We start from the raw sequence: 23076 nt of genomic DNA, 5'->3' as shown, positions 1-23076 counted from the left end.
CTGATATGCTACTTTAATGCAAAATTTCAGTAAATGCACCCAGGTAAGACAGCTAGAACTGTGGCCAAAAGTTTGTTCCAACTACTAGAAAGTTCTAGATCAGAAAGCGAGACGGGCCCCCAACATGAGGGGACATAACCAATCTCAGCGGGTGGGCTGGGGTGCGTGATTTAATGATGGATTATAAGTAACGGGGCAGGACATATGAAAAACAGTATGGAATTTGGCAGCTACTAAAAGGAAATGCTGTAACATGGGAATGTCTGGAGGTAAATACAAATCAAGAAGCAGCGTTTTGGATTTATGTAAGAGGCACTTAGTTGATGCGGGTTGGCTAGCACACACATAGGTTACATCAGCCATGACTGTCAACATTACAACCACAGTAGTGTGAATAATTATTTACAGAATCTTATAATTTTCATGACTAGGTTCCATAAACGGTTCTTGAACATGCAGTTTTCCGCCAATATGGACGGAACACAGTGCTAAATAACTATGACAGTGTTTCATGCTTCGCTATTCAGCAGCAGCGCTGGCTCTATACTGAATCTATACCGCAAATACACAGCGCTACCAGAGTAGTCTGATTCCCGCATTAATCAATATTATGAGCCTATTTCTTTAATCTACATCGTGAAACACAGCGCTGACAGTGTGATCTGATTCCTAAACAAATGACTCTTATGGGCCTTTAACAACAGACTGCTGAGGGCAGTAAATGCAAAAATATATATATACATATGCATTTCTTAATTCAAATATTTCTTCCTCAAACTTTTTTATGGTTAATGGAACTGTAAAGGAATCAAAATTATTCAAAGGAACTAGAATAGAACCTTACGACTGGAAAAAGAGACCCAATGTGTTTGTGTTAGGGTTAGAATATAAAAATGCAAAAAGGTTTGTGTGAGGGTTGCATGAGTATCAAGAGGAATACAGTACATGTAAGAATTATACACTAAGCACATAACAAGCACACATGCACACAAAAATAAACACAAAATACACCAATACATAAAGACACACACACACACACACACACACACACACACACACATACATACAAATGCGCATAGTCATGCAAACGGACACACAACTATACATATGCATGTAAATACAGATAGCAGATGTTTCTGCTTACTCAGCAGGAATGTTGCTAGATCTCCTCAAACCTACATGACCAATTCTTCATTACAGCTGAGGAAGGGGCTAACCCTAATTTTAACTATTTATTTCCATCTATAACTACTTTTTGTCTGCTCTCTCTGTCTTTCTTGCTCTGGTGGGAAATACAGCACAGCTCTGCTCCTCGCCATGGGGTTGCTATAGCAACTACAAATGCCAGAAAACCTACAAGCAATCAGCCGGTCCGAGATACACACATACACAAACAATCTCCCCCATATGCCAAGGAAAAATACATATGTATTTACTGCTATAGGGAAAACTCAACTAAAACCTAACAAACAACTTTTTTGAATGGTGTTCCTGTGCTTTTTTTTTTTTTCTCCCCTTTTCTCACCAATTTTGTAATGCCCAATTCCCACTACTTACTAAGTCCTCATGGTTGTGCGGTTACCCACCTCAATCCAGGTGGCAGAGGACAAGTCTCAGTTGCTTCCTTAGACATCTAAGGGCATCACAGACCTGTTATTGCTCTATGGTAATGATAAAAAGGACCAAAAAAATCCCAGAGACTTACATTGAAGGAGAGACTCAAGCTTTACCTAGGGACCAGAATATAATCAAACCGTGGAGGTGGTGACTTGGGAAAGTGATCCAGGACACACCAACAACCACCTAGGATTGCTCTAAAAACCATCCAGAACACCTCAGCATCTACACAGAACACCCTAGAATTGAGGTGGTGAGTTTTACATTTGCAAGCACTAGGATTGTCATAATATATTTATACATCGATTATTGATCGACATGTTATTTTCTCGATAGGTTTTTGAGGCATTAATAGGTTAACATCAGCTGACATTTAAAATAGAAGCCAAATGGGGGCCTGGGTAGCTCAGCAAGTAAAGTCGCTGACTACCACTGTGTTGCAAGTTCGAATCAGGGTGTGCTGAGTCAACCAATTGGCCCGGTTGCTAGGGTGGGTAGAGTCAAGTTGGATTAACCACCTAGTGGTCACTATGATGTGGTTCTCGCTCTTGCGGAGAATAGTGTGAAGCCTCCACATGATCTAGGTCTGCGCGGTAACGCACTCAACAAGCCACGTGATATGATGCGAGGAATGACGTCTCAGAGGCGGAGGCAACTGAGATTCATCCTCTACGTCACCACAAGGACCTAGAGTGCATTGGGAATAGGGTATGCCAAATTGGGGAGAAAAGGGGAGAAAAAAAATAGAAGCCTTTGTGTGGTTTTTAATTCACTGTCAGTTGACGTTCTGTTTAATATAATCTGGCGTAATAGCTTTGGGAGACCACAATGGGGTTACATGTACATAACATTTATTAAAGCCGGTCACACAACGATCGAGAAACAAGCATCACAGGTAAGACAAGGAACAGGTATCACATACTGGACGCAACGATGCAGTGCAGGTGGCAGTCCAAAGTTTTTAATCTAGTCACCATACACACTAAAGTTACAAAGGTTTTTGTACTTCATCAAGAATGAACGTTGATGAGTGTAACAAGGTATGTTGTTGGGTGGAAAGGAAGAAGCTGGGACCGGGTTGAACAATACACGTAGACATTTATTGCTGCACTCTCCCATGACACACAAGACACTGCTTCACACAGACACACACACTGATGCGTGCGTGCGCCTCTCCTCTCTCTCTCTCTCTCTCTCTCTCTCTGGCGTCCCTGGCTCGTCCTTATCTCTCTCTCCCTCTGATTGTGGTAACTAAGCGCCAGGCGTGCATCCTCACTGACCGGCCACATCATCCTCCTCGACACATATCCCCAATGCCCGATTCAGGCCAGGGAACCAACCGGCCTGATCTACTCGCCCCCCCTTCTTGAAGCCTCTTCAGCATTCCGCCACTGGCTGGTCTTCCCCGACTCCTGGAGTAGAATGAGGGGATAGAGAGGGGAGAGAGAAAGAGATAGGGAGAGCCGAGAGAGAGGGGAGAGAAAAAAAAGAAAAACACTCCGATTTGCTGTCCCCCGAACACGCTGTCAAATTGTCCTCAGCCAGCTACACTGCCACCTGGTGGGAGGCAGGGGGCTCCTCCGCCTCCAGGCAGACGGCAGCGGGCTCCTCCACCTCCTGACGGATGGCAGCAGTGAGGACTCCATGACAGCGCATCCTTCCTGCTTTCCAGGTTTCGGCACCAATATAACAAGGTTCGTTGTTGGGTGGAAAGGAGGAAGCTAGGACTGAGTTCAACAATACACCTAGACATTTATTGCTGCACTCTTCCCTGACACACAATAAGACACTGCTTCACAGACACAAACACACACAGCTGCGTGCGTCTCTCTCACTGGCATCACCTAGCTGCTCCTTATTTCTCTCTCCCACTGATTGGAGCAACTCAGCGCCAGGCATGCATCCTCATGTCCCGGCCACGCCCTCCTCCTCATCACAATGAGTTTGCTGGTTAGTGTATGAAACTGGTGTAACTGCGCATACTGAACGATAAGAAATGGCAATGTTTATTATGAAATTTCACTGTATATGGCCTTGAATAGGTTTAATTAAGCTGTCAAACTGCAAAAAAACATAATTATAACTGAAAATACATTGTCTAGGCTAAATGAAAGATACATAGTGTATACTGTACACATACACAATATATCATCTAGTGATGGCTATAGTAAATAATTTAAGTCCTTTGATAATGATTAGGGTTGAATTTAATGAAAAACTATGGAAGTAGTTGTGTTGAGAAATATGTATGAAGAGACAAAAACTATTGTGCAATGAGTAGCCCTATTTATATCTGAAAAAATGCAGATATCCTGTAGTTCAATAATCATCTGGAAAATGTTCTGATTATCGATAAGTGAAAATGGCATCGATCCCAAGTTTAGCAAGCACAGCACAGCACAAACTCACATTTGTTTCTAAAAAAATTTAAATCTAGTTTTGTTTCTTTCTGCCTGTTCAGACGGATCCCACTGTGAAGTTATAGCGACAGTTTGAAAGTTCTGCTGATGAAATTGGCACAAAAAGTGGCGCAAAAGTGCAAGTTGTATTTTTAGTTGTAAATTATGTATTACAGTCAACAGATATGCATATTTTATTAACCCTTATCCCTTACCTAACCATCAGTTGGGTAAAAATGTCATTTTAGAACAAAAAATTAATGCTTGCATTCCGCTTACCATTGTTTTGTGTTTTGCTTTTTTTTCTCCCCTTTTCTCCCCAATTTGGAATGCCCAATTAGCAAGTCCTCCTGGTGGCGTAGTAACTCACCTCAATCCGGGTGGCAGAGGACGAATCTCAGTTGTCTCCACATCTGAGACGTCAATCCGTGCATCTTATCATGTGGCTTGTTGAGCGCGTTACCATGGAGATATAGGCCACATGGTACATGTGGAGGCTTCACGGTATTTTCCGTGGCATCGACGCACAACTCACCACGCACCCCACCGACAGCGAGAACCACATTATAGAGACTACGAGGAGGTTACCCTATGTGACTCTACCCTCCCTAGCAACCAGGCCAATTTGGTTGCTTAGGAGATCTGGCTGGAGTCACTCAGCACGCCCTGGATTCAAATTCACAACTCCAGGGGTGGTAGTCAGCGTTTTTACTCACTGAGCTACCCAGGCCCCGCACTTACCATTGTTTATGTGAACACGATTACTTCCTGGTTCCCATGGGAGAAATATTCACGAATTTCAGACATGCTGTTATTCAGATGAATATGCAGGTTTGCTTTTAAAAATGTGTAAGAATTACACGTATATGAATATTTAGTTGCCCATTTTGTAGAGTCATTACGGTAGTAATTCTGACTCGCTGCACTGTGAGCACGAAGAGGATGAAGAGACTGCAAACAGGTATAAAAACTAATTAAACAAATAAACATGCAAATACAAATATGAGTATATGTGATGTAATGTGAGTCATGACAATCAGATGCTGTGTGGAGTAATAGAGACTGTTTGAGTAATCATGAGCACTTAGCTTCTCCCCCTTCAACATGAGTGCTCTCGGTGTCAATCAAACAATATCAATATCTCATGTCACTCATCTCAGAGCTATTCCCAATTTAATTGAGTATCCCAATTTAAATCAGACTGATGTTGGTCACAATGCCACTAATAAGAGGTATAACTGTTTAACCTTAAATAACAGCACAGCGTCTTCACGCATTTGATTAATAATTTGTGTTTTGTATTGCAACAAGATGCCAAAAGTGGTAAACAAATCAAAAAGACCAATGATTCCTCACAGGATCAGTTTTGGAGCTAGAAATAGAAAACGTTCTTATTTTTTAACGTATCTGCTGCGTGTGATGCCCTCATGGTTTTTACTGGTTCCAGTATGTCACTCTTCGATATTGACAACAGAACTATTCATAACTGTTTTCAATACAAATAAATGTTAGCAATTCACAATAAATGTAATTTTACTGTGTGGGGCATAAACAACTGCTGAATATAACTTGTAAAATTGTGGCCAAGGGCAATTTAAAAAAAATCGGTATCAGTATAGGTATCAGCAAATCTTAGTGTTAAAAAATCAGTGTACGTATCGGCCTCAAATTTCCTGTTCAGTGCACCACTAGCTGTTTGTTGGGGTCAGTTAGCTCTCTCTCCTCTAGACAGGAAGTGCTGATCAACTCCTGAGATATGCAAACCACTGTCTCCATTCCACACACATTCCACATTTGCCAGCCCACAAACACACACCACCCCCTCCAAAGTTGAACCTGTCTCTTATTTTTACATTCCCAGACACACAGTTTCATTGCTCATTAATATCCTTATCAACTCTCTGTCAACCAGTAGCTTTAGATAAAGATAAAAGCTGACTCCGTCTTATTGTACCCGGTCCTGCTCAACCCACTCCAAGTGGAATTTGAACCGGCGTCCGGCATGGGAGGCGGGAGCGCTAAGGAGGAGGCTAATGGTGCGTTCACATACAATGCGAAGCGAGCATTTCGCCTGACACTATTACATACAAAGTCAATGCAAAGATGAGAATAGATGCGAATTTGCGCAGGGTGGCGCGAATGAAGCAAATGCACGACTCGAAAACATGAAATCACTTAATTTGCGTATTATATAAAAATTTGCATGACGCGTTGTCGTGAGAGCCTATCAGAATTGAGATTGTCTGGATGTCACTGAAGTACTTATGTAGTAGCAGAAGAAATCTGAAAAAATGGATGAAAACATTGTTGTAGCAGTGTGTAGGGATTGTGTAGGGTATGACACAATGTCAGACATGTACATAGACCGGACAAAAAAAGACATTGCTTGGAGGAAAGTAAGCGAGGAAGTTGGACTAACTGGTAAGTTCTGAAAATATGCGCATCTACTTGATTCCAGCTATTGGTTGTACTTTACTATGAACCAAGTCGTAGAAGCCCCTCCTCCTGTCCATTTCCAAAAGAGAAGGGGGAATACTCGCAAGTTTAAACACAAATTTTTAATCCAGCGGTCAAACTTGCAATAGAAATGCGATGCGAAACATTTCTTTGCATTGTATGTGAACGCACCATAAAGGCTACAGTCTCTAGCATCAGTCGCTAGTGCGCCTCTTGAGGCCAAGGGAGTGAGGTTACATCATCACTGCTTTCTCATTAATTGAAGTGAAAAGACACACTGTATAAGTACTGTATACATTACATCCTCTTGGCTTTAGTAAGTCAGCACTGCAGCACAATAAAGCACTGTCTGGGCAAGGTGTTTTTTTATTTTTATCAGAGTAACAATAATACCTGTTTCTGGGTAACTCTGTCAGTCAAACACAAGGAACAAAGTCCATGTTTGGAGCACATTATCATGTTAGGACAGCATGTGTTGAATTATTTGCATGAACAGCTTGACTTTCACTCAGATAAAAAGAGCCTGAATTGACATATTTGACTCTTCAAACTTTACAGCCAAAGGAGGATCATATACCATTAAAACCTTTTAAGAATGCATCCTTCACATTTTAAATATTTATTTATATCCACTCATACAAAACTCTTGGACAGAATTAATACATATGCATATGTTATGGAAATCTTGCTGGACAAACATGAGGCATAATCTCCCAAAAAATTTTGACTAAAGGGGGTCTTACACCAGACACGTCTGGCGGACATCATGGCGCGTTCAAAAATTAAAAACAACTTTTTTCAAAGAAGATATGCACACCGCCACCACTCAGCTTTTACATTTCTGGCGTGCCACGGAGCGCAACTCGCATATTTATTTTCCATTAAATTCAACCCAAATCATTATCAAAGGGCACAGACTTGCCCCGTGTTTGATACCTGTGCTGTGTCCTAGCCATGACGTGGCACTTCTCGTCCGGTGTGTTGCCGCCTTAAGAGCAGATACTTGTAAACTAGACTGTTAATACACCAAAGCAGAGGTAGTTATTTGTGCAGTTTAAAGTAAAATGATCAAATGCAAACACACAAACAGATGCTAACACATCAACAAACTGCATCCCCCAGGTCTGGCTCGAGCACAGAGTCTCAGTAGATGAGGCAGCAGCATTTTCTACACTAATATAGATGTATTCAGACTGTGCTTTCATTGGCTGAAAGAGCATAGTAGGGGATAAAATATCTTATCACATCCTGGATCAACCTCCAGGGCAGGAAAAGTCAGAAACAATGTCTAAGACATCTGCTTTGGTTATGTGTTATGTGTAAAAAAGATACACTGTACATGTCAGCATGTCCACAGAGAGACCCTTCTTAACTTTGAGATCTGCGCCAGATCAGCTAAAAAACAGCCACTGTATCCCCATGAGATCACTCTACTTACCCTAGTCTCTAATAGAGTTAGAGAGAAAGAGAACAAGTGAGAGAGAAAGGTATTGTTTGTTCTTTAGACTGAATAAAACAAACAAAATACAAAAACAAAAGATGGTTTAGCTCCTCCTACGTTAACCCTTTATACCTTAAACACACACAAACATACACTGGAAAAATACATTGAGAACAATCACACAACCGTCAACAGTGTATGTACAGTCAGATTAGATAAAAAGACCCCAGATTCATGGGATGACCTCTAGACCTCTGCACCCAACAGTGTGTGGCAGGTGTGACAGATAGCCCTTTTCCACCAATATAGTTTGGGTGTGGGTTCCTGGGCCGGTTCGAATTTGTTCTTCGAATCTACTTCTTCAGTATAACAATAATAAAAAAGGAAATAAATACTCTAAGAGAATGAAGATGCAGCATGAAATGAGGTACGCCACCTTCAATTGGACAATTGACCAAATCATAATTATTTTTTTTAAAACATTTAAGGGAGTACAGGGACCATAAGAAGGACATAAGCAAAAGCAACTGTGGACAGAGCAATGATGTTTGGACTCGGACACCAACCAGCCTGCTAACTAAATGGGGCATTGAATTCAGCCAGTAACGCTCATGATAAACAGTGAATCGCCAGTGTCCTCTGCAGCTGATCTCAGTAAGTTGTTATATTTGCCAAATTTGTTAACTTTTCTTACACAGTTGTCATCTTATTTTGTGCATTGTTTTGTTCTGTAAGGGGATTTTTGACTAGTTACTCACTAAGTTTGGAAGATTGCTGCTATCTGTTAAGTAAAATGGTCAATATTATATGCTATGTCAAAAATCCAAATACAACCATCTGTTCCACCAATGTTAATAATGATTTAATTGTAACAGTTTACAGAACTTAGCAAGTTAAGCCATAGTACATACAATATAATGTAATTACATTACCTGTCGTCTTTAGCATAGATGTCATCTCTGACAATCTTGTTGAGCAATATAATGATGATAGATTGCATTAATCAATATGTTTCAATATGTCCTCAAAAACAGAGAAAAAGCTGTATACAAACACACTGTGATGCGCCATGTGTGTTTATATTTGAGGTAGTCAAATGAAACTGCCACGTAGACAGTAACCTGTTACATCATTGTTCAGCTCTCAGGTCAGTGGAAATGCACAGCCAGATTACGATAGGCTCCAGAATGCTCTGGCCGTGAACCAGCGGATCATAAGCTCGGCATGAGAACCATCGCAATTTTGGTGGAAAAAGGCTAATATTCACATTCAATAGAGCTTAACTGTTTCCTGTATTTGAAGACCAACAGCTTCCTTATCAGAGCAGTCAGTATCTGCAAACAGAACCATTTATAAAGGCTGGCCAGGAGACTGAATTACTGCAGGGGTGAAACATCCAGTGACACAATAAAACAGTCTGCACATTGCATGGCACTGCAGAATGGATTTGAATATCTATATTTTGATTTTTGCATTTTCTGAAGAAAATGGTAGTGGTGCTTGTCTGTGTAAAATTTTCCGCTATGATTTTAGGTTGTACTGGGTAGTTGCTTTCTGGTCCATTTCATTATTTTATCAGCTCTGTAGGTCCATACAATGCAAATTAATGGGTGTCAAAATGTTGAAGCCCCAAATACACATACGGGCAACATAAAAGTACATAAAGGTAAATCCATGTCTTCTGAAGTGATATGACAAGTGTAGGTGAGAAACTGATCAATATTTAAGTAATTTTTTACTTTTACTGAATTCTCCTCCCTGCTCATTCAATCTCCACTTCTTTAACATTCTCCTTCTTTTGTTTATGGTGATTCACATTCTTCATGCATATCGCCACCTACTGGGCAGGGAGGAGAATTTATGATAAAAAAAAGTATTTGAATATTGATGTGTTTCTCATCCAAACCTATAATATAATGTCTGAACATTTGGATTCATCCACTGGAGACACATGGAGTGGTGGTTGCGTAGTGGCTAAAGCACAGGTCTGTTAATCAGTAAGGTTAATCAGCAAGGTTGCTGGTTGGAACCCCACGGCCACCTCCATTGTGTCCTTGAGCAAGGCACTTAACTCCATGTTGCTCCAGGGGGATTGTCCCTGTAATAATTACACTGTAAGTTGCTTTGGATAAAAGCATCTGCCAAATGCATAAATGTAAATGCATTCACTTGCATTGTGAGGACATACAAAGCTGAAATATTCTTCTATAAATCTTAATTTGTGTTCTGCAGAAGAAAGAAAGTCATACATATCTGGGATGCCAGGAAGGTGAGTAAATCATGAGAGAATTTTCATTTTTGGTTGAACTAACCCAAATTAGTCATATTAGTGAAGGTTTTACATGTAGTCTTTTGCGTCCTTATATTTAAATGCTCCTCTAAAAGCCTCCCACAGTGGTGTGGCCAGCGTCTGAATGTTTGCAAACAGTAAGTCGTTGTTCTGTTTCTAAATTCTTTTTGGCTCTGAGCAAAGAAAAAATAACTCACTTCACCGTGAGTGTGCCGGGGTCTTAAGTCTCTCTGATATTCTGCTTCCTATATATGACTTGGGACCTTCTTTAATGTACAGAACTACAAATCTATAATATTTTTTGTCTGTTTTATCGACTACCAGACAAAATCTTAAGTCTGATCATTGTTTAGAAAAGTAATGGCACACATCTCCTCAATAAGCCAAATAATTTGAGGTATCATTATTGTCCGTAATGATGACAAACAGTGTGGTGTGGGTTATGAGTTGCCAAAGAATAATACTTACGGTTAGTTGTTTAGAACAAATGTAGCTAGCCTTATCAAGCACCAATATTTAAAATCTCAATACACTTCAGTTCAAATGTTAAAGTTTAATACAATTTGATTGCATTAAAAATAGCGATGATAAAAAAATAACAGTAGTTAAAATATGGTAGGCAAATGTCTGGCAAACATGTCACAAATTTGAAACAACCTTTGTGGCAAAACCCAATAAAAGGAATGTTCTGGGTTCAGTACAAGTTAAGCTCAATCAACCACTCAAATAATTATGACTTGTCCCTGGTTTATTTAAAAACAAAACAAATATTACAGTTACACTAAATCATTTACACTATGGTATTAACAATGTAATTAAAATGGGCCAGCCCATAAACATACAGTATAGAGTACACTCTTTAAATATTTTGAATGTATGGCAGCAACATATTAACATTATACATACATGTTAACATGATTTTGTTGTGATACGTTTTTTGTTCTACATAACATAACATAACATCCCGAACAGAGTTGTCAGCTCTTCTGATCCCAGAGTTTCGGGAAGCATGGTCGCCCATTCGCTTTTACCCAACAGCTCCATGATGCCTGCTGGAAATGGTTGATGGCGGGAACCCGCGGTTTCGATCTGGTGGTACTGGAGCAGTTTGTCTCCCAGCTTCCTCAAGGAATTTCTGAGTGGGTCCAGTGCCACCACCTGGCATCGCTGGAGGAGGCCGTCCAGCTGGACTACATGGCTGCGATTCCAAGAGGCAGTGATGCAGTGTTTTTTTCTTCTCCCTCTTCTCTCTCTCCACCCCAGTGTCTCATTCCTCCCCCCCAATCCTCCCAGTTCCGCCCTGTTCTGGCTCCCTGGACCCAAACCCCTCCCCTTGTCCATCCCTCCTACTCCCCATGTCTCTCTCCGCTCTCCTCCCTAGGTTGGCAAGACCGCCCCCCATGAGTGTGGTCGGAAAGCCTGAGCCGGTCTGTTGAAGCTGCGGGGAAGCCGGGAACTGCCAGCATCAATGTCTGGTGATGGAGGTGGGGACACTGATCCAGATCCCTGACACTCCGCAGGCCGCCCCCGATCGGGCAGTGGCGTATCGGATTCCGATAAAGGTAAAAGTGGATACACATCAAGCTTTGGTGGATTCGGTTGTTCTCAAACCTCTATCCACCATTGCTTAGTGCAAGGCGAAGCATTGGATAAGAATAAACGTGTGAGGGTGATGTGTATGCATGATGACATTCACAAGTATCCAGTGGTTACCATTTAGATACGATTCAGGAGAAGAAGGTATAGAGTCGAGGCCGAGGCTAATTCCCACCTCACCCATCCACTAATTCTGGAAACTAATTGGCCTGGCTTTAAAAATGTATTGAGTGTAATGTGTGTGGATGGGTCATGCAAAGTGGTGTCGTGCGACACTATGACTGGAGAGGCAGTGCCAGGGCCATCAACGCTCCACATCATGATGACACAGACGAGGGATTTCCCTCTGGAGAAGTTGTGTGGTGAGTCCCTCAAGCACATTTATATTTGCATTTTACATTTATGCATTTGGCAGATGCTTTTATCCAAAGTGACTTACAGTGCACTTATTACAGGGACAATCCCCCCGGAGCAACCTGGAGTTAAGTGCCTTGCTCAAGGACACAATGGTGGTGGCCATGGGGATCGAACCAGAGACCTTCAGATTAACAGTTATGTGCTTTAGCCCACGCCACCACCACTCTCACACGCCTTTGACCAAGTAAAAGTAATTGATGGTCAACAGCTCCAGCCTAATGTTGTGCTCACATACCTGTGGAGAAGTTCTATTATTAAAAAGCTGTTGTATCAAATTACACAGAACACTCAGACCAAAGAGAATACAACTTAGCTATTAGTACCAAAGAGCTGACACTCTTCCAGGCAGCTCACTATAACCCAATGGCTGATCACTTAGGTAACAAAAAGATTTTGAACCGTATGGCATAATGGTTCATTTGGCCGGGCATTCATGGCGACGTATGCAAATGGTGGGTGGCGTGCCCGTGAATGTCAGTTGGTGAATACACCGGCCACTCCAAAAAGGAAATTGCGCCCTCTGCTGTTGATCGAGTTTCCCTTCGAGAGAATTGGCATGGACCTCGTCAGGCCATTAGAGCAGACTCCATGCGGGCATCGCTTTGTATTAGCTCTGGTGGACTATGCAACGCGTAATCTTGAAGTAGTGCCTCTACGCAACATCTCAGAACTTAGTGTTGCGGAGGCACTTTTTAAAATTATCTCCTGAGTGGGGATTCCAAAGGAAATCCTCACAGATCAAGGCACAAAATTCATGTCATGTACACTACGTGAACTGTACGGATTATTAGGCATTAAATCGATTTGCAGCATCGTTTATCACCCGCAAACCAACGGGTTGGTCAAACAATTTAATAAGACTGCTGGTTCGTAGCCGTTCCTATCGTCTTCCTGAACACAAGAAAAGATTGTTCAGGAAGAATTAGAGGCAATGCTTGAAATGGGCGTAATACAGGAGTCACACAGCGATTGGGCCAGCCCAGTAGAAGTGGTACTGAAGAGCAACGGCTCGGTCCGGTTCTGTGTTGACTGTGTTGAAAGTGAACGCGGTGTCCAAATTTGATGCTTATCCAATGCTGCGAATTGACTAGTTACTCGATTTTGTTGAGCACAGTTCAATTTTACTCGACACTGTACTTAAAAAAGAGTTATTGGCAGATCCCTTTATCTCCAATATCCAGAGAAAAACTGCTTTTTCCACACCGTTTGGATTACACCAATTTGTGATGCTACCGTTCGGTTTGTTCGGAGCCCTGGCCACGTTTCAGTGCCTCATGGACAAGATCCTCAGACTGCATACGGCATATGCCACCACATATATAGACGATATCATCATTTATAGTAATGAATGGCGGCAGCATATGCAACATCTGAGGGTTCCGATCACGCTCCTTTGGAATGGCTCCACCGCATGAAATATCCTAAGCGTGGCTCACCCGTTGGTATCTGGCTCTTCAGCCCTTTAAATTCACTGTGGTCCGCACACAGATAGTTGTGGCTGATTTTCTATACAGAAATGGGGGGGCAGGCTGGATGTTGCCCCGGCCTGAGTCGGCGGTGGGGGTAAGTGGTATGGGGGGTGTGGGTCGGTCAGCGGGAGAGGGAGAGCGGTAAGGCTCGTCACCTGGGTTGTGAGTACTCTTACACCTGTCTCTAATTATAGTGATGGTGGAGGGTGACTTGAAAAGGCATGCCAGAGCACCATTGCATATGAATGTAACTTATCACAATCGCTTATTGGCATTATGTTGTCATGGCAACGAAGTTGTAATATTTCAGAGAACTTTACACAGACAAGGTTACTATGTGATTTTATTACACTGACATCATATTAACCTGTATATCATTGACATCTTGTGGCTATACCTTTGAGACAGTGTGAATTTTAAGGTTTATGGACTGGCCCCATTCACTCCCATTATCAGTGACTTAATGTAACTGCATTTTTTTTCCTCCCCTTTTTCTAATTTGGAATGCCCAATTTCCAATACGCTCTAAATCCTCGTGGTGCCGTAGTGACTCGCCTCAATCCTGGGGGCGGAGGAAAAATCCCAGTTGCCTTCACATCTGAAACCATCAACCCGTGCATCTTGTCACGTGACTTGTTGAGCGTGTTACCGCGGAGACATAGTGTGTGTGGAGGCTTCACGCAATTCTCCACGGCATCCACACGCAACTCACCACGCGCCCCACCAAGAGTGAACCACATTATAGTGACCATGAGGAGGTTACCCCATGTGCCTCTACCCTCCCAATCATCCGGGCCAATTTGGTTGCTTAGGAGACCAGGCTGGAGTCACTCAGCACGCTCTGGATTCGAACTCGCGAATCCAGGGGTGGTAGTCAGCGCCTTTACTCGCTGAGCTACCCAGGCCCCCTATGTAATTAAAATATGCACTTTTTTCTTTTTTCTGTGTGTGTGTGTTTGAAGAACAGACTTTTCTCGTTTCAATACTGACCTTTCAGACCTCTAAACAATTTTTCTGACACTAACAAACACGCATCATTTAAGTCACAGAGGTTGTTTAATGCGCAGCATATTGCTGTATGAACAATGCTCATGTCAAACACAATGTAGTACTTCTATTATCATGAGATAGTGAAAAAACACCTCAGGGCTGTTTTATGGTTGTGTACTGTATGTGTGTCTCTCTCATTTCCATTTGACAAACAACACAAACACACCGCTACATACTGTACATAACAGCTATTGTGTCATAAAATTCTAAATATGATTGTCCTGAACTACAGATGCATCACTTCTTTAGAGGTTTAAATCTCTTTTAAAGGAAAGTTCACCCAAAAAAGCAAATTCTCTCATAATTTACCCTCATGCCATTCCAGATGTGTATGACTTCCTTTCTTCTACAGAACACAAATTAAGATTTTTAAAGGAATATTTTAGCTCTGTGGGTCCTCACAATGCACGTGAATGGTGACCAAAATGTTAAAGCTCCAAAAAGCACATAAAGCCAGCATAAAAGTAACTCCAGATGTCTTCTGAAGCAATCCAGTCAGTCTTGGGTGAGAACAGACTAAAATGTAACTAATTTTTCACTATAAATCTTGACATCAGCAGTCTCCTTAGCGATCATGATTTCAAGCTTGATTACTCTTCCTAGTGCAATCTAGTGCTCTGATTGCATCACGGAAGTGTAATCAAGCTTGATATCATGATGGTGCTTATGTAGCGTCTTTAACCCGTTACACTTAGAGACTGCAATGGCAAAATGTGCAGAGAAAGGAGTTATATTTTGGTCTGCTCTCACCCCAAACTAATGGAGTAAACCATTGGAGTTGTATGGATTACTTTTATGCTGCCTTTATTTGCTTTTTGGAGCTTAAAAGTTTTGGTCACCATTAACTTGTACTTAACAGATGTACAGAGCTGAGATATACTTCTAAATCTCCATTTGTGGTCTGCAGAAGAAAGAATGCAACGTACATCTGGGATGGCATGAGGGTGAGCAAATGATGAGAGAATTAGCATTTTTGGGTGAAATATTCCTTTGACACTCAATTATGTAGGTATGATCATGTCTGGTCTGGTGTAAAACTCTTGCCACATGATTTTGTCATAAGTATATAGCAGTTATGAGTTGACATGAAGGACTCTGCCCCTGCATACCTGAGCATGAGTCTTTCCCGCCGGTAGCTGATGACATCATTCAGTAGTCTACAAGCTCTCGAGGAAGGAAAAAAAGGAACGGGGAAAGTTTTCCAGCAGCAGTGTACGGGGTCTGTTATTACCATTTTTGGGCAGACTCGCTCACGGACAAGCCCAGCCCAAACCGCAGCAGATTCCAGTACTCGTTCGCTTTTTTTCCTCGCCCTGTTTTCCAAAGGGGAGGAGGGGGGGCGATGGGATCGACAAAGGTTTCACTCATATTTCACATACTTTTAAGACGTCTGTGTAAAAATTCACATCCGACATCAGGGAGACTTTCTCCACCCCTCCCCCCAACAATTAGTTACGTTAAAGAAACTGTCATGGACCACTCATTTGTTAAAGCGCCAGCCATACTGCGTCTCCGCACCGTGACCGTTAATAAAGGGAGCTCGTGCACTCCGCGCGTGCTGCCGATCATATGAGCCGCATTCAGACCGCGAGGCTGCTGTCGCTGACATCTGTTGCGCGCGGTGTACGGTGATCAGGGTCTGGATCGTTTGACTAAGGGCGGGCCAATTTTAACGCTTGAATGAATGGACAGACGCAGGGGAGAATATGAATATGCGCAATTCCACAACAGATGTCCCTCAAGTTTCTTACAATGAAGGCTAATGCATTGTAAACGTTTATAGTTCAGTACAAAATAACCTTCTGGTGGTCTTCTATCTATAAAAACACATACTTTGAGACTTGTGGCGCAGTGATGAACAAACAAATTTGATACACACAAAATAAACACATTAATGCATGCGTTGCAATACAAAGCCTGTTTCTTTATCAACAGCCCGTTTAAATCCCCACGGTATACACATTTTGACACGTTATTTTGTTTTTCGGCTGGTTTGCAGAAGGTCCCTTAACCCGTTATACCGGAGGCTGAGAGATTAGATTATACTACACCTTTCGCTGCTGTTTCTCCCAGGCGGGGTCGAGTAGCATATCCCGGTCCCAATCATCTTCGGGCTGCATGTAGTCGTTTTCTCCATCATAGTGATGATGTTGCTGATGATGGTGATCCATACTGAACTACCGTTCCAGTCCCTCCGGTCTCTCTCTCTCTCTCTCTCTCTCTCTCTCTCTCTCTCTCCCAAAGAGCGCTGCCGCGGCGCAGTACACACTCTCGTGCGCGGTTAAGACGACGTGCAAAATTAACGGCCCGGAAAACACACTGCCTGTGTCGCTACCTCACTTCAAAGTCCGTGCCTCCTTGTCCTTTCTCGTTCTGTCCGTGTTTTCACCGCCGCTATCCAGAGTGGCGAGTAGGCAGAACCTCAAGCACGAGCATCGGCAGCAAAAACTTCGCTGTCGAAAAAAAATAAAAAGAAAGCCGTTGTAGGGTGCCTGATTGGCTGCTGCGCAAGAACCTAGACCCCGCCCACTAGCAAAGGCTCGGTGATGATTGGCTAATCTCGCTGTGCATTAAAAGATTTGGTGTAGGTTGTCTGCATGGACGTAGGTTGAAAAGCTTTGAAGTTGATTACAGGATGATTTACTCTTTAGTGTTCAGCTGTTTAATTTTATGTTAATAATGGCGCAGGTTGTACACTAATTATTGCTATTATGAATTAATCTATGGTTTGCTCCCTGCCCTCCAGGTGACCACACCCTTGCGCTTGCTTTATCTCACCGTCTCAGGTAACAGCGCTACTCTTTAGGTAGGAGGAAATTGATAGGAAATATACCACGGCTATAATTAATCAAATTAAAAGTTATGGTCATCATACATTAGTCATACAAGTCATGCATTATAGTCTCATTACTAATGTGCCGTGAAACATCCATGCCGGTGTTGTGTCGAAGTCAGTTCCCCCTATGTTTAACGTATAACGGCGCATAGGGGGAACAGACTTCGACAGAATACTGGTATTCATAATGGCAATCATGAATAAGGAGTGAACGTGTAAGATGCCATTGGGTCAGTTGTTTCACAGATCAAGGCATCCTGTGGTCACACCTTATCCATACAACATGTCTGTCTAGACTTGGCAGGGGATATCCCTAATATCCATCACATCCCACTGTGGGGTACATCCTACAAAGGCTGTGAAGTTTAAGATGGTGAGATTTCCTCCATTGAGTCCCTGAGATGGTTATTTCTGGAGCAGGATTGAAATAATTAGTTTTGTTTATTCAGGGCATGTTTGTACAGCTATTACATGCTCTGACGCACACATAAAACATGCTCACCTTATAAAGATCTGTGTGATTACTGTGTGTTCAATGCTATAGTCCAGGTGTTTTAAAACTTTTTGACACCAAGGACCCACAAGTATGATGATGCCCTCGCAAAGGACCCCCATAAGTGATATTAGTCTATAAAGAAAACATGTTAGAAAAATTAATGACTTTTATATTGTAATTGTACTAAAGCCAAAATTAATTAAGATTAAGAAAACATTTTCAATTAAATTCAAATGTATGCCTATTTCTAAGTGCTTTTGTACTATATAAGCCTGTACAAAGAAGATGGCCTTGCCCCCATATGTACAAAGAAGATGGCCTTGCCCCCTCATATTTCCTACTGAAGCAATTAAAGCAGAATAAAAAGAAGACAAATGTTTTTGTGAACATTATAATGCATATTTTGCACAGTGCATAGTGACTGAACAAGGGCTCAATTAATTTTATTTGATACCGTCCTTATAATGGCCTACAGCTATTTATTGTATTGTAATGTTATTGTATAATGTACACTTATCGGTGTCAGCTGTTTTAGTACATGCAGTGGAAGATCAACATAAAGGTGCGGTTCACATGCTCGAACACGTTTTTACGTCCGTCTGCGCTGAACGCATTCGGTCTGAACGACCCCTGTGGCATTCCATTGTAGCCTACTTGTACGAAATGAAACATGACTCTCTTAAACCGCGTGTAATGTCACGTTTCACATTTGTCAGAGCTATCAAACTTCACACCGTTGCTTAACATTCCCTGCATGGCATAGGTTCAAAGTCGCCTCCTGCCTCCTTTCTGCAACTCCGAAGAAGGGCATTTGCGTGTGATGAAGCGCAGTGTGTTGTGTTTGGGACCGAATGCCTCTGCCATGTAGGGATAAAGAGGTGGTCCGGGTTAGGGGATGCACACCGGCCTAACACTGAGATAGCGTTCTGTAAATGATGTTGTACCATATTATTTTCGAGTACAAAGAGAACATTGGCATTATTAGAATAACAATAATAAGGAAAAGAGAAATAGAATAATTGATTTAGCTTTTTTATGTTTACTGGAAGAATAAATACTAATATATTTTTATTTTTAATTATTTGAGGACGTGCAAAGTGATTTTTTTGTGAGATTTACCAAGCTTCTGGGGATAACCCCCCAGCAATTTTGCTCCAGAGGTTGGTGAGAAACACGCGCAGAGGCTCTGTGCACACTGGATTGCTGGAAATTGAGCGCTCTTCCTTATATGGACAAACTTCCAAGCGGTGAATATTTGGGGAAAGTGACGTCACAGGTTAAGAGCACAGACAGTGTGAGAAAGATTTCACTCTTAACACTACTTAATCACAAGAGTAAAACACTCGCCAACATGGAGAACTTTTGTCTAACTAAGTTAATATACCAAAGTTTGTTTGTGTTTGCAACCAGTGGGTTGCATTTCGTTCACGTGAAGTTTTCCTTTCGGTCTGTGTTGTAATTGGACACAAGGCTTATGAATTATAAAGAGGCAAAGCAGATATTCTCCAGGACTATGCCTTAAAGAAATAGTTCACCCAAAAATATTCTCTCATCATTTACTCACCCTCATGCCATCCCAGATGTGAATGACTTACTTTCATCTGCAGAATACAAACAAAGATTTTTTAGAAGAATATCTCAGCTCTGTAGGTTCATACAATGCAAGTGAATGGTGGCAAGATATTTGAAGCTCCAAAAAGCACATAAAGGCAGCATAAAAGTAATCCATTCAAATCCATGGATTCAAAAGCGATAGGATAGGTGTGTGGGTGAGAAACAGATCAATATTTAAGTCCTTTTTTTACTATAAATTCTCTTCCTTGCTCAGTAGGTGGAAATATTCGTGAAGAATGAGAACCACCAAAAACAGAAAATCTCTTAGGAGAGTTAAGAGCACTTATGAGGGCTGGTGTAAGTGGACATTTATAAATATTGACCTGTTTATCACCCATATCAATTGTATCACTTCTAAAACATGGATTTAACAACTGGAATCATGTGGATTACTTTATGCTGCCTTTATGTGCTTTTTGGAGCTTCAAAGCTATGACAATCATAAGCTTTAAGTATGGCGCTACAGGGCATTCTTCTAAAAATCTTAATTTATGTTCTGCAGAAGAAAGAAAGTCATACACATCTGGGATGGAATGAGGATGAGTAAATTATGACAGCATTTTCATTTTTGGGTGAACTATACCCTAAAACTTGCAAAGACAACTTGAAACGGCATCAGTCTTACTACTTCAGTTTGCAAAATCTAGACCACCAAACTTGGAAACCTTTGGCCAAAGATTATGTAAACAGGAACCACATGCCCTCTTGAAGCAGTTTAAAGGAGCAGATCATTAAGAAAAGCAATAATCTGAGAATTTTTTGAGTTGGCAGGCACTGAGTTGTGTCAACAATATAACCCTCAGTGTATAATTTTCCATACTCTATACAAAAATGTCTACATTATTTGGAATGAAACAGTCCCTCATATGCTTTGAGAGAAATTCACACTTTTGTAAATATTTGGACCTGGCTTGTTTTTGGGAGGCAGTGGTTAAAGGCTGACATAAAGTGTTGCTGGTCAAGGGACGTGCTGGTTTTGGCTTTAGTAAGAACTGAAGCCCAGTTACCTTATGGCAGCTGCACTCCTGCTCTTACCATGAATGATTCCCAAAAGACACTGAGCAGCATCAATTCCATGCACAATGATTAAAACTAATTCAAGACACACTTAAGAATGGAAATGTATTAATATAAGAATCATTTATGAATGTCACTTCGAAAATATAATTTTGCAATTCCTGTGGATTTGTGCCAAGCTGAACTGTCAGTTATTTATCCACTGAGAAATTATTCAGATGAATCATATGTAATCTAAATATCTGAATAACCTCAGACAGTATCAATAACAACAATAGTTGTTCTCAAGTCGTAAGATTATCTCTCTCTGTAAGTGTAAACAGGCAGGTGATGCAGGCTTTTTAATTTCACGTTTTACTAAAACGTTTCACAACCAGAGAGAGAAATAGACATCTATAAATAAATCTAATAAAAAAACAAACTTCATATAATCCACTACATCCACACACGCGCATTGGATGATATTTTACAACAGAATGCCTAATTTACATGCATCCCACTGATTTGATGTTATTATTCAACATATTATTCAAACTTTGTTTTTTGCATTGTAGTTCTCTATTCTCACCAAACACACAACTTATTCTCATTGCCTTCCCATGTGACTTTAATGAAGCAAGGCATGTGTCTTTGTTCATATGGACTGTAGTAACAGAGTCTAATGGCTCTGTGGACCAGTTTATAAACAGTCTGGGTGTATTCTGGCCCAATGGAACTAACATCCCCTAATGTGGGAAACTCAACAGAATCTAGAGCTGTTGTCACAATGTTCCTGATAAGAGGCTGACTGTCTGAATGAAGGCAAACCCTGTGAAATATGATCTCAGATTTTTTTAGTAGTCTATTTAATTTAAAAGTATAGGAACAACCCTCCCACTCATCATCACAAGGACTTTTAAGGAGGTATGAGAGAACACAATATCCATCCATTTCCTGCAGATAACAGTGTTACAGCTCATTCAGACAGAAGTAAAACTAAGCAACACAATCAGATGCTGAGAGCTGAACAGAAACATTATCATTCTTCTGTCGGCTCAGCCCTCCCAAACAGAATAGGGTTTTCACTTCAGCACCTCTTTCCAATGACCCATGATTTGAATCAATACAAAACATTTTGAAATTATATAATAAATTCCATATTTAAAAATAAAAAAAAAAATACAAAATAAATAATATATCTACCTTTTAAGAGCCCATATTTGCCCCCCTGGAAATTGCCCTTGCATTGTTTTTTCCCAACCTTATAACAACAGTGTGCTGCCCAATTATGTCAAATACTTGAATTCATAAATTTAAATAAACTGGTAACACTTTACTTTGTTAACATTAGTTAGTTAACATTAACAATGAACAATTCTTTTTGCACATTTATTAATCTTGGTTATTGCTAATTTCAACATATACATTTTTTTATTAAAAGTTGTATATGTTAGCATATACATTAAAATTAACATTAAGATTAATGAATGGTGTTAAAATATATTGTACATTGTTAGTTCATAATACCTAATGCATTAACTAATGTTAACAAAAGTAACTTTATTGTAAGGTGTTACCAATACATTTTCATTTGGCACAATTATGGCTCAAAATCAACATCAAATAAAAGATGAAGATAATGCAAAAGATATCATAACACAAATTACATCTGAAATAACTGGCAGGTCCTCGTGTTAGATTTTACAGCTCTTATACAGCCGTGGCCAAAAGTATTGGCAGTGACATACATTTTGTGTTTCACAAAGTTTTCTGCTTCAGTTGTTGTGGTGTTGAATTGCATTGTTTCTATATTATTGTCCAGAGTGATCAGATGCATTTAAAATAATTGCAAAAAGCTTCATTGACTTCATCACAAAAAAAACTAATTTCACTGTTTTTTGGCCCTGGCACAAAATGACCAGCTAACATAATTTCACTAATCATATCAGCAGCACCTGGGAAAGTGTGAACAAGTACTATTCAGGTGAAATCACTCTATCATTCTGATTATACATCAAATTGGCCTCACATGCAAGGAAATTGCTGCAAAGAATATTGCACCTGAAATAACCATTTACCGGATCATCAAGAACTTCAAGGAGAGAGGTTCGACTGCAGTGAAGAAGGCTTCAGGACGTCCCAGAGTGTCCAGAAAGCACCAGGACCGTCTCCTCCTGAGGAGTCAGCTATGGAATTGTGTCACCACCAGTGCAGAGCTTACTCAATATTGGCAGTATGTTGGTGTGAGTGCATCTGCACGCACAGTGAGGCGAAGACTTTTGGACCATGGTCTGGTGTCAAGAAGGGCAGCAAAGATGCCACTTCTCAACAAGGACAGACTGAAATTCTGCAGGAAGTACAAGGATTCGACAGCAGAAGACTGTGCAAAGATATTTTC

The 23076-nt window shown here is 41.0% G+C and overlaps 1 protein-coding gene across 5 annotated transcripts in view; it reads right to left on the bottom strand.

Annotated features, from left to right (window-relative positions):
- The window catches only part of LOC127618109 (alpha-actinin-1), a 40357-nt gene extending 23173 nt beyond the window's left edge, over positions 1-17184 (bottom strand). For 3 of the 5 annotated variants that reach the window (XM_052090366.1, XM_052090367.1, XM_052090368.1), the window contains exon 1: positions 16788-17183. In XM_052090366.1, the coding sequence (XP_051946326.1) occupies positions 16788-16907 (120 nt within the window). In that variant the 5' untranslated portion in view covers positions 16908-17183. Of the gene's footprint in view, positions 1-8846; positions 8983-16787 lie in introns of those variants that run through there. The other 2 variants (XM_052090370.1, XM_052090369.1) reach the window with 2 other exon arrangements.
- Between the last annotated feature and the right edge of the window lie 5892 nt (positions 17185-23076).

The sequence above is a fragment of the Xyrauchen texanus genome, chromosome 24, assembly GCF_025860055.1.
Source record: "Xyrauchen texanus isolate HMW12.3.18 chromosome 24, RBS_HiC_50CHRs, whole genome shotgun sequence".
In the NCBI taxonomy this organism is placed as follows: Eukaryota; Metazoa; Chordata; class Actinopteri; order Cypriniformes; family Catostomidae; genus Xyrauchen; species Xyrauchen texanus.
The sequence above is the reverse complement of the archived record's forward strand: the minus strand, read 5'-3'. Positions and strand labels throughout refer to the sequence as shown.